At 41.4% G+C, this 12,923-nt stretch overlaps 1 protein-coding gene across 1 annotated transcript in view; it reads left to right on the top strand.

Moving 5' to 3' along the window:
- GNS (glucosamine (N-acetyl)-6-sulfatase) overlaps nucleotides 1–5,164 on the top strand; it is a 34,537-nt gene extending 29,373 nt beyond the window's left edge. Inside the window, exon 14 of the mRNA XM_019514666.1 lies at nucleotides 1,227–5,164. Coding sequence (XP_019370211.1) covers nucleotides 1,227–1,302 — 76 coding nt within the window. The 3' untranslated portion in view covers nucleotides 1,303–5,164. The remainder of the gene's footprint in view (nucleotides 1–1,226) is intronic.
- Nucleotides 5,165–12,923: the final 7,759 nt, after the last annotated feature.

Below are 12,923 nucleotides of genomic sequence, written 5' to 3'. Positions count from 1 at the left end.
TGTCAAATATATGGCCTGTAGAGCCCTACCACCCAGATCCTGGCACTGTCCCTCCATCTGGTCAAAGCCACATGAGGCACAGCATGTGCCTGTGGCATAGGGCTGGTCTGTATCTGGTCCACTGAAAACATACCAGAGTCACCAGCTGTTCTGGGACCTGTGCTGTGTGCAGCATGGATCCTAGAGTGGCCAGAATGGGCACTGTCTGGCCAGAGTGACAGCTGCGCTGCATGTGGTGTCTGCCCTGGCCACACAGTGCCCACTACAGCCAGTCTGAGATCTGTGCCACTTGCAGCAAGGGTGCTGCATTCAACACGGTCCCAGAGTTACCAGGGTAGCCACTGCATGCAGCATTGTGTAGCTACAGCTACTCCAGCTGGACTGTGCTACACGCTGCATCTGTTCCAGACAATCCAGGATCCGCACTGCATGTGGCGCAAGTCTTAGCCACACTGCTCTCTGGCCTGCAGGGCCAGATGAATTTAACAACCCTGGCGTAAAGATTTCTGGCTATTCATTACTGTATGCAAGGATTTTTCTAATTGAATAGCTATTAAAACATATCTCTGTACTTTATATCTAAGCCTTAACTAATCAAGATAAGTAATAATGATAAACTATAATTTGAGCTTAATCATGCAGCAAACCCTCTTGTAAACAAATAATTTGTTTACTCTAGTTAACTGTTGCGTTGCTTTTGAGCTGAAGAAACCCACTTTTTTCTTGAACTTTCACAGTACTTAAAGGTGAAAGCATAGTTTCAGTATAACTTGAGGCTGACCCCCTGTGTGATCCCTTGCTTTAACTACAGCAAAACCATTGAAAATGCAGCTCCCGGACCCTTCTGACACACTTAATGCTACTGCTGACATTCTAAAATCATTGTAGTGTTAGCTAGAAGTGGCACTACTTTATTTCTCTAAAGTGGTTTGTCTATTTCTATAGTTCTAGATTACTGTAGTGATTAATTAAAGCATTGTTGGTGTGGAACGCAAGTTTTTTTTCATTATATATTTACTAATTTATATCCTCCTAGCCAAAAGGCTCAGAGCAGCTTCTGCAAGTAATGTTGTATAGTAAAATTTTTCTTAATTTGTTATCATAAATACATTTTAAATATTCAGGCCCTGTTCTGTATTGCATACGTATATTGAGTGCTGCATTGTTAAATTTTGCAGTGTTTATAGGGATTAACTGTAGCTCACTTTGCCTTTTCTCCATCTTAGGTATAGGTTTGACCCACGTCTGATGTTCAACAACCATGCTGTTCAGGCTCGCAGATTTTCCATACAGTCTTCCTAACAGCATTTAATCATTTTATACAGCTGGCTGCCAGTGGCCATGTCCTCAGTGATTGCAGCAGGTCTGTCTCTAACCTTCACTGATTTGCAGCTGGAAGACTTGATCAACTGGCTGTTCAGACCTTGTTTTTGGAGGGGAAGGAGGAAACCCTTATCTCTAGCTGGTTGCCTTGTGCAATATGTGTGTTTGATAACCAAACTGTAATTCCAAACTCAGACATGGCTAATCTCTTTTGCTCAGACGTGATTATCACCTTGTCTTTCAAGTATCTTTTAATATTGCAGGGATAGGATTTGACCTGTAAATCTGAACTTCATATTTTGTTTCAATATGAATAAAGATAGATGACGCATTGAATCAGGTTAACCTGGACAGACTGTATTGCACAGAGAACTCTACCTGTATTCACTCCCTCTTAGACAGACTTTCCTAAAATCTAAGTGTGTACTTGCAGGTTTCCAGTGTTGATTTCCATTGCTAACCTGGAGCAAACTTCCATAATATGTAAAGCATTAGTCAGAACTACAGGATCCGACTAGGATCAGCAACATATTAACCTCCATCACTGAGACCGTTTCACACTAGGCTAGTCAGTCTCACTGGGCTGCTTTAGTAACTTTCAAACAAGAACATAATTTTATAGTAGTTCCCATTCAGAACATAAAATCAGTTAAGAGAGATCATTGGAACAGCTTTTAGAAGTTTCTAACATAGGCTTTTTGGCATGCTATTTCAAAACAAAATAGTGTTGAGACTAACCTGAAATGTTGGGTTGAAACAGTGCCTGTATGTTGATCGCAATGAGCCAGCTGAACTTCAGAACTGGAACAGAAATAAATATCAGAAAACAAAGAGAAATTGGGCACCACAATAGTCTGTCATATGTCTTCAGCCTCCAGGTGTCTTGCAAATGATTGAAGATCTGATCAACATAAACATAGTTTTAAATTGATTCTCTCTTGAGAGCCAAATAGCTAAAAGCCTTACTCGTCAGAAATCATAGTAAGATGACCAGTTTGGGTAGATGTAGCGCTTCCCTACATAGAGCTGCTTTTATGTTGACAGCTATTATCTATCTATTAAACTGCATTAAGTGCCCCTTACACCAAAGAACTGCAAGCCAGATTTCTGACCATGGTAGGTTGTCCAGCTTTCTGCTTTGATGAGATTCAGTTGTTTCTTCAGCCTACTGATATTTTCAGCTTTCTAAAGACTGCTTATATGAAACTCACAGATGATGGCTCTATCTTATGTGGAATATCAAATTCTTTTCTAAAGTCTAAAAAACACCAACATTCAGCACACTTTTTAAAGAGTTCATCTGCATAGAAAAGGAAGTTATTCAGAGTGGCTGCTGAGAACTGACTGCATTGTGTTGATGTCACAGGATCCAAGATTATTCTGCTCTAGGCTGTAAACTGTAGTTTAGTATGGAAACAAATAATTGTCAAATTGAGCTGTTGCAAATTTCTCCTTTCTCTAAGTCACTGGTTTTGATATAGTTACCAAGATATCTTTAACTCAGCTCCTTTTGTGGGGGAACATTGCCAGTTAAACAAAACCTTTTGCCAAGAAAGTATTTCAAATAGTCCCAAACATTCTATGATTTTTTTTTATAAGTTTAATTGCATTAACTTTTTTTTCATTTCAGTGTTGACATATCTGAGCCACTGTCTATGAAGCCTCTGCTATTCATCCTTCTTCCTTTTGTAGAAGGTAGCATACAAATAAGCGGGGGAGGTAAATTTACCCTTTCCCGTAGGAGTAAACTTTCATGATGCCATGCTGGTCAGGTTTTGAAGAGATTTAAATTCTGATTTGGAATGAGAAATTTAACTTTAGAGATTGGCAATCTGGAGATATGTGATGCATTGAACATTTATTTCTGCTGCAAAATCTCCTTAAAGTTGTAGGATCCAAACTTTAAGGGTGTGTTCCTATATGTATAATCTTCAAATCCTTTTCCATTAAATTAAGTGAATACTTTTGTGTTCCATTCATCAACTAAAACAATGGCTTTCAACTTGTTGTTTCCTTCTCCATTTGCTACCCAATCTATCCTGAGCAAATGTCCTTCAGTGTCTGGCATCTTCTGCAAATAGATCTCCTTGCTTATCACTTTTGTCCCTGACACCTTGTCTCACCTTAGTAATATGGTAGGTCCTGAGACTTGTTCCTACTCAAACTAAAAGCTCACTTTAAAAACAGTTTTGTTCTTTCACTTAGACTTGAGTTTTACTTTTCAGTTGAGCTCACTATATACTCTGGTTGGTAGCTCTAAGGTGTGAAAGGATGGGGGATGGAAGCAAGTCCTTAAATCAGGGTGACTGAAAGCTAATGGACACATTGCTAAAATGTGCTTGCAGGTTGTGCAGCAAGAGTTTTAGCTTGTTAACTTAAGTTGAACTATGTAGTAGTAATCAAGGCCTAATTTTGGGTTGGTTGGCTTAAGTAGCTCTTCTGTGTAGAAAAAGCTATTGTAATCATGACTAAAGGGTGACTCAATATAATTGCTCCTTAATGTTAGGTTTCCTTACTACAGTATGCTTGGTTGGAAGGGGAAATTTAACTGCTTAATGATACATGTTTGCATGTTCTACCCATATTGACATGAAAACTGATTGCATAGAACACACACTGAGTCAAATGAGCAAGTGTTTCACCCTTATCTAACATGTTCAACATGCCCCCCTCCCTTCTTTACCTAACCCTTTTCTTTGCTTATCTTGAGTCTGCCATATACCAATTTGAATTCTGCTATAAAGCAAGTGTGATTTGTCATAGAAAAAATGTACACATCATCATATTCCACTAGTGAGTTCTTTTCTGAGTTGCCAAAAAGTGTGTAAATTTTGGGGGAAAATACTTCTGAACAAACCTTTACTTTCAATGGCTTAAGCCAACTAACTGTCAAAGACAGGCAGCAATAATTAGATGCCTTGTCATTATAGCTTTAAGGTGTCTGCTCTAATTTAACATAGTGGGCTCTTTTCCAGGAAACAGTCATTCTTACTGGTATCTTTCACCCTTTTGAAATGGTCAGTGTTCACTTCTGGTTGTTTTTTTTTTCTTGACACTAGTTGAAATAACCATTGTGAAGGAACTTTAACATACAGCTGGGTCAGATTCCAAAACAGCAGGCTTCAGTCATGAGGGCCTTTCTAGATGTAACATTTGATTAAAATGTTTGAACACGGCTGTTTTTTACTTGCACCTTATTATTCAAGAGCCATCTAACGGGTGAGTGAAGAGGCCTTACTGAATAGTAGTCTCATTTCGGTAAAATGTGACTTTATTTTAAACTACCCAATTGTTTCCCAGGCTCTAGCCTGATTTAAAACAGAGGTACTATGTAGTATAAAACCTTGCAAGACGCATTCCTTTATTACAGTAGGAGCAAAACAAATCTCTTACCTAACAGTATTGCCACTTGCATGAGTGAACACACTTAACAAGTGCTTGCAGAGTCGATGAACTGATTTCTCATGGCTCGGGGAGCAAATGTTTTAATGCTGTCCCCTATAGTGTTTACCTTGAATCATCTACAAAAAAGGCAAAATAAGTTGTTTAAATTAAAATAATCTGATAAATACTGTTTGGAGTGATTACACTATACAAAGTAGATACACAAATGTGATTGTTACACTGCTGAAGATAATTCTTAAATCATTAAAATGCAACTTTATTTGTATTCTTGTCCATGTGGCATGTGATTGTACCACCCTCTGACTTAGTTCTGGTTTTTATTCTACTGTACCATAATTGTACTTTGATTAGAAAGTGCCCTTCAAAAGAACCCTGTTCACTGCTGCACTTTTAAAAAAGAAAAGAAAAAAATAAACTGTCTCCTATGACTATCTCATCCTTTCATTAGTGACTGAAGTTAAATATCTTTGAAGCACCAGATATTTTTAGAGGTCTGATGGTTTATGTCCACCAAATAAAACATGTTGCACTGGTATCATTTATAAAGCCTAATGAAATCCTTCTTTACGACCAAAACAAATCCTCTCTCTTGTCCTGTATCTTAGGTAGACAGCTCAGAACTCTGTAGCTATCATTTAAGAATTAATCAGGGAGGTATCTTGCAGCTGTTTGTGGCTGGGTTTGAATGTAATTTTTCAACAAGGGTTAACTGGAGGCCTGTTTTAAAATGGGGTATAGCTTAAGAGTGCCTTTCCAAAGGGATTTTACTGGCTGTTTTATACAGGAAACTAACTGTGCTCTAGGGGTGCCTGTAAATGTGCAGGAAGGCTGCTTCAATGCACTGTAATTAATTGAGTCTGCTGGAACATGCTAATTGGCATGCCTCCACTACCATTTTAAAGTGTGGGGATGCTGATACCCAAGATGCTGCAGGCACTTTAATTCGAGTGGCTCTGGGAGCTGTTCTAATTAAAGCCCCAATGTAAAAACAACTTAGGAGGCTTGTTCTTAAACTGGAAGCAGTGTAGCCACCCTTGTAGGGTTTGAGTGATGATGGTAGTTATAGAATCATAGAAAATTAGGGTTGGAAGGAACCTCAGGAGGTCATCTAGTCAAACACCCTGCTCAAAGCAGGAGAGTCCACAACTACTCTGGGTAATCTGTTCCAGTACTTCACCACCTTTCTAGTGAGAGAGGTTTTTTCTCATATCTAACCTAAACTTCCCTTGCTGCAACTTGAGATCATTGTTCCTTGTTCTGTTATCTGCCATCACTGAGAACAGTCTAGCTCCATCTTCTCTAGATCCACCCTTCAGGTAGTTGAAGGCTACTGTTAAATCCCCCCTCAGTCTTTTCTTTTCTTTTCTAGACTAAATAAGCCCAGCAATTGTAGCAAAGCTTAAATTTCTCCCTCAGCCTCTCTTCATAAGTCATATGCCCCAGCCCCCTCACCATTTTCATTGCCCCTCCCCTGGACTCTCCAATTTGTCCTCATCCTTTCTGTAGTGGGGAACCCAGAACTGAACACAGTACACCAGATGTGGCCTTACCAGTGCTGGATAGAAGGGAATAATCACTTTCCTTGACCTGCTGGCAACATTCCTACCAATTCAGCCCAGTATACCACTAATCTTCTTGGCAACACAGCCATACTGTTGGCTCATGTTCAGCTTATTTTCCACTGTAGCTCCCAGGCTTCCTGCAGAGCTGCTGCCCATCCATTCACCCCCAGCCTGTCAACCGGTGCATGGGGTAATCCGTTGAAAGCTGATAGTTCCACGTGGGTGACCTAACTAAATACAGTGGAGAATGCTTCCTGTAGTAGAATCCACAGCATTGAGCCAGCCCAATCTAGCCATGCACTGCTTGGAAATTTGGTGGCAGGAGAACGGTAGCAGTATCTGTAAGCACTGCTCCCCCACTACCAAATTTCTGCACCCATGGGAAACCCCACTGGCCAGAGGATGTGATTCAGTGGTCTGTATCTAATGCTGATATAGTATAATTTTTAATGCACATTTCCATTTGGGAATCACTGACTTAATGCTGCTGGGATGCATCTCCCTTCAGCTGGGACTCTCAGCATCTGAAATCATCTCTTGAAGGTAGGCTCATAAACCCTGTACTTTAAAGCACTCCTACAAATTGAGAGGGTTTTAGTCTTACTGTTCAGTCATAATCACCAGGTTACAGGCTATTTCTGATCTAGTTAATCCTCAGTTGAAACTGTTTTACTTCATGCAGAATACTTCATACTTGCTCTTCCTTGATGAATTTAGCTTTCTAGTCAACTGCATGCGTTAGGTGGAAAGGGAAAGACTGGCCTATAGTCCTTGGAACAGGGACTTGGCCCACCTCTGTCTCTGGGACATGCAAAGTACAGTAGTTTCAACAAGGTAGTTGAGTGCCCTTCCACTCTAGATTGCATATATAGTACTGTGTTTTGACACTCACTTTCCTCTTAGGAGGATGCAGATCCAAAGCTTGCCCACATCATTCTTTACCTAGCTAAAATGGGTGGAGCAGAGGCATCCCTTGTCTCCTACAGCTGCCCTCTGAAGTGGCTGCACAGCTGTATTTGGTACAGAGCCAATCTGCTAAATGTGATATGAACTTGCACTATGTCAAGTCTCTGAGCATAAATGGGTATATGGATATATAGTCATGGCTCTGGAGAGGCTTAAGACTCAGTTTCCTGGGTCTGTCAAAACTATAGTGCTTTTGGGCATACCCAGAAGCAGTATTGCAGGGATTAGGGAGCTTAAAAAATCTATGTTTAGGGTCCACACACTTTTTGCAGCTCTAGCTCCTAGTTTTATTTAGTACTGTATAAAATCATTTAGCCTGTGCCAGTAAGAAACAGAATTCTGTTACACAGATGCTGTAAAACACCCTACAGAGTCCTAAAGCAGCTCTTTAAATGTATAATAATTATAAGCATACTCAAAGCTAACTTAAATGACTGAGTATTGGTCCTACATAGAGCAGATGAACTGCAGCATAGCTTAAATTTCTACCTCAGCCCTATTTTCCCCTGTAGTAATGTTTTTACTACTAAACTTCAAATTAGTGATAAGCAGCTTTCCACTGTTAAATTAAGGGTGAAGTTTACTCTGTTGTAAATTTAAGACTGGATTATCAATTCAGCTATAAGAGTTACAATATAATGTGCAAAAAGGAACATTCTGAAAAATGCTTTTGCTTCTTTTACAATATGCCCAAGCAAAGGACGGACAAAACTTAAGTGTGGCTATCATTCTGTAGCACCACAAAAAATGGCAGTTCTGTATTACCCAAATATACTTCTTTCCCATTGTGCTCAAGAATACCACTAATGGTTCATGTTACACTACCATCAGGGTCATGGAATGGCTCCATAAATTCTCCTTTGTTGTTATTTCTAAGAAAAAGCTATGTTTATAAAGAAATATAGAGTGATGAGGGAGTATTTGTTTAAAAACAAACCAGACAGCTGTTATTTAAGAACATGCTCTGTTCAAGGAGGAGCTATTGAATACAAAGGAAGGTACTCTATAAAGTAGTAAACTTGTTCTGTTACAAGATTCTGTTTACCCTTCTGGTGAATTCAACTAGAGCTAATGATTGTCACTGACCTGTGTAACACTGGCTCGCTGGTAAGGCCAAATACACTCTCAAGAAAGTAGGCTTTGCTGGGAAAGTCATGGGTTAAGGCTTTCAAATAGCTGATTTTAAAATGTGTTATTAAAATACAGAAGGTGAGTACTTGGGGTATAAGATTTTTTGATTCGAGGATTGTGGGGCGGGGCAAGTCTTGTCTTTGTATAGTACCTAGCAGAGTAGTGTTTTGGTAAACAATGAGCCCCTTGTGGGTAACCACAATCGGAGCTTGTCAGGACATTTTTCCTGTTCCGTGAAAATTTGAGATTTTAAAAATTTGTTGTTTCATCCCAGAGCAAATGTGTCAAATTTTCAAAATGAAAGCCAGGGGCAAATACTCATGCACCAAGACACTGGCCTGGAATCTGGAAGAAAAAGGCCTGCTCTGCACTTTCATAGATTCTAGGGTTGGAAGGGACCTCAGTGGGCCATCTAGTCCAACCCCCTGCTCAGGGCAGGCAAGATAAAGGGTCACCAAACCTGGGTTCGTTTAAAGATTTGCTGATGCAGCTGTGTCAGCTAGGGCTGTGAAAAGTTGCCACCCCCGTTTCCACAGCCATACCAGCGAAAACCACTTTATCTGGATGCCGAACTGCCAACAGCTTCTGCTGGTTTTGCTAATGCATGCAGAAAACCACCTGGTATATACTGGATTTCCACTAAGGGGCTGTACCTATCACCATAGCTGTTAGCACAGCTGTAACACAGGCAAGCCCAAATGGTTTGCTGGAACACTTCCAACCAATTTAGACAGAGCAGTAATGCTATACAGGATCTCATTTACTTTTCCTTTGCAATACATGTCTTCAGGAAGGGCTAAAGACCTACAGCATCCAGAGGAGGAGGAAAGAAACCAGGAAAGTGAATAGCAGATATTCCAACTCTGCGCCACTTTTTGATAGTCTGATATCTCAGTAGCCGGGTAGGGTATCCACAAATCCTTCTTTAACACCTGCACTGATCCACTTAGCCAATAGCTGCCAAAAAAAGGCAAATTCATATTTTTATGCTAAGTGGCTACTGAAAAAGGCAGCAAATTGAAACGGTACAGAAGATTCCTTAAAATGTAAAACAGAGTTGGGCAACTTCAGAGTGGCCAGGGGCCATATGCCACATAGTGCACAGGCTCCCTGGGACCTCTGCCCTGTGCAGTTCACCTGTCCTACCTTCTGCCACCACCCACACACACACTGTTGCTTCTGTCACACCCAGCAGCATGAGCAGCACCAGCCCTCACCTTAGGGCCTGAGCCCCTAGCTGGCACCCCTGCCATGACAACGGTCAGCTCACCAGGCCAGACCCATATCATTCTGTTAAAGCAAACATATTCACAAGGCTTCCTCCTACCATGCTTTTTTGTCCCCAAGACCCTAAGCATGGCAGTAGCTGGGCAGGAGCCTGCAGGCCATATGTTAACACCTTGCAGGTCAGGTGTGCCCTGCAGGTCACCAGTTAGGCAGTCTTGATGTAGATGAAAGGGCTTCACCAGAATCAGCACCTTTATATAGACCTATTTCAACTAAAGCATTTCCACCACCTGAACACCCATCAGCACCCTAGGTCATTTATCATTTATGTCATTTAAATCTGTTTCTCAAAAGTGCTGCAAAATGAAGATGCCAATATTAAATCATGTAATACCATAATGAAACATTAATAAAACGTCAATACTAAAATTAGCTCCAGTTGTGTAGCTCAGCAATATTCAAGAAAAGAAACCTATGTGCTGAATTCTTTAAAGCCACCATACAGTGTAATACACTTTGGAGAACTAGGAAAACAGTGATTCCATTTAAAATGAGAAAGCCACGTATCTCAATCTAAAGAAAATGACTCCTGCCTAATAACATAATCATACAGCAATGTGTACCCCCTTCCAGAGGCCAGCTTTAAGAATTCAACAGGTGCACATTAGGAAGAGGTAAACAGAATAATCAAGATGGTTTGATGGAATTAAGAATGGGCGTAATACTCCTACATTGGCAATTATGTAAAACAATTATTTGAAAATGGGTGGAATGAATTTTCCACCTCTACTTATGGGACACCTTCATTCAAAGTCAACTAAAATCTCAAGTACTTCCCTTAGAAGAAGGTATTGAAAACAGAACAGCTTCCACAAAATTTACATGTGCTCATTTCTGCTATTAATATGCTGTCTTCCTAGGGAGAGAAAGCACAATCCTATTTCAGAAATAAAAAGCTTCTGCAGATGCTTGCCAGCTCCAGCCCCGCCACTGATACTGCCAGTGCCATCTGCATCAGTATCAGATGCTCCAGCTCCAGCCCTGCCGGCATCTGCAGGTGACCCCCTCAGACTCAGGAAGCGCCAGTTGTCCATGCTATTTCCCTTGTACAGGCCACTGAGCACAGTCCTGGCTGTTCTTGTAATAGGGTCACACAGGCCAACAGGCATCCAAGATGGTTAGTTTCTGTGACCTTAATGAATGCAAATTACTAAAAAAATAGGCTGCAAAAAAGCTTGGCTGAAGTTATTAGTGCAAAATATGTTATGCCAATAACTTCATTTTGTTAAAGCAAACTTTATATAGAGAGCCCTGTTGTCTTAATCAAAAAAGATACAGTTGCTGTGAGTGAGTTGCCATACTCAAGGAGTAGTCATCAACAGCTCAATGTCTAGCTGGGAGGAGGTTTCAAGTGGTGTTCCCCAGGATCTGTCTTGGGTCCAGTATTATTCCACATCTCCATTAATGATTTGGACAATGGGATTGAGTGCACACTTAGCAAATTTGTGGATGACATCAAGTTGGGTGAAGTCACAGACACTTCAGGTCAGGGCTATGATCCAGAATGAGCTGGTTAGACTGGAGAAATGGTCTGAACCACACACTGTTTGGGTCAACTAAGAGACAGGGTCAGCACAGGCTAGATAAGGGGGCTCTGCAGGCTGAATCCAGCCTGCAGGACATATTTTTGACACCCAGAGTAGATCATAAGCTGAATATGAGTCAACAGTGTGCTCTTGCTTCAAAAAAAAAGTCCAGCAGTATACAAGGTTCCTATTCAGAAAGAACTAAGGTTATTTAGTCTGGAGAAAGAAGACATTAGGGTGGGGGATCTGATAGCAGTCTTCGAATACATGAAGGGCACTGATAGAGACAGACTATTCTCTGTGGTCACAGGGGACAAGGTTAGGAGCAATGGACTCAAGTTACAGCAGAGGAAGTTTAGGTTGGAGATTAGGAGGAAATTTTTGACTATTTCTGACTCAAGCATTAGAACAGGCTACTTAGAGAAGCTGTGAACTCTCCATTCCTGGAAATTTTCAACAGCAGGTTAGACTGACATTTAGCTGGGATAATTTAATCAGAGATGATCCTGCCTTGAGCAGGGGGCTGGACTAAATGACCTTGTGAAGTCCCTTCCAGCCCTACTTTTCTATGATTCAATGAACACCAAAGGAATAAAGTGCTCTGCTCTCACTGAACTCCCAGGTTGCATACTAGGTTTCTGACAGTCCTCAGCAAACAGGAAAGAAACCTCTCTGCTGCCTTTAAAATCAAATTATGGCTTGGCTTTGAAACCCATAAATCTAAAACTTGTTCTTCTGCATTTCTTGCTTTGCCAAGCTCCTTGAGGCTTGCCCTCTGTATTGAGCCACTCAGATCAAGAAGGGTCATAATAGCATGCTAAGACAAGTAAAAAAAATTGATGTTTGGCTTCAGAACACTAAAGATCATTTAAGCAAATTTCCTTGCTAAATTCACAGACCTCAGTAGGTCATTGAGTCCGACCCCCTGCCCTGGGCACAAAAGAGAGCTGGGGTCAGATGACCCCATCTAGGTGCTTGTCCCATCTCCTCTTGAAGACCCCCAAGGTAGGGGAGAGCACCACCTCCCTTGGAAGCCCGTTCCAGAGCCTGGCAACCCTTACTGTGAAGAAGTTCTTTCTAATGTCCAACCTAAATCTACTCTCTATCAATTTGTGGCCCTTGTTCCTAGTTACCCCAGGGGGTGACCTAGTAAATAGAGCATTTCCTGCTCAGGCAGCCACAAGATCACCTCTCAGCCTTTCCTTGCGAAGGCTGAAGAGATCTAGGTCCTTCAGTCTCTCCTTGTAGGGCCTTCCCTGTAGGCCTCTGACCATACACGTGACCCTCCTCTGGACCCTCTCAAGTTCCTCCGCATCCCCTTGAAGTGTGGCACCCAGAACTGGACACAGTACTCCAACTGCGGCCTGACCAGCGCAGGTTAAGAACCTACGTGAGCAGTTAGACTTGGCTGACTGCTCCTCCCAGCAGATGTCAGGGTAGTTTAGGTCACCCACGACAACCAACTCTCTCGACCGTATGGCCTCTGAGAGCTGTCTGGAGAATTCCATGTCTAGCTCATCCTCCTGGTGTGGCGGTCTGTAGTAGACCCCTGCTCATCCATAGCTTCTCATCCACAGTGCCAGTGTAAAGATTTATTTAAAAAAATGGTTCTAGATACAATTCCTTAAGACAGATAAAACTCTCTACAAAAGAAGAATCCCTACATTTTTCAAGCTCCCTTCCTTTCCCCTCACAAAAAGGCATCTGATAAAGTAGGTTGCTG

The sequence above is a fragment of the Gavialis gangeticus genome, unplaced genomic scaffold (genome assembly GCF_001723915.1).
Source record: "Gavialis gangeticus isolate Ggan-Ray unplaced genomic scaffold, GavGan_comp1, whole genome shotgun sequence".
Lineage (NCBI taxonomy): Eukaryota > Metazoa > Chordata > Crocodylia > Gavialidae > Gavialis > Gavialis gangeticus.
The sequence above is the reverse complement of the archived record's forward strand: the minus strand, read 5'-3'. Positions and strand labels throughout refer to the sequence as shown.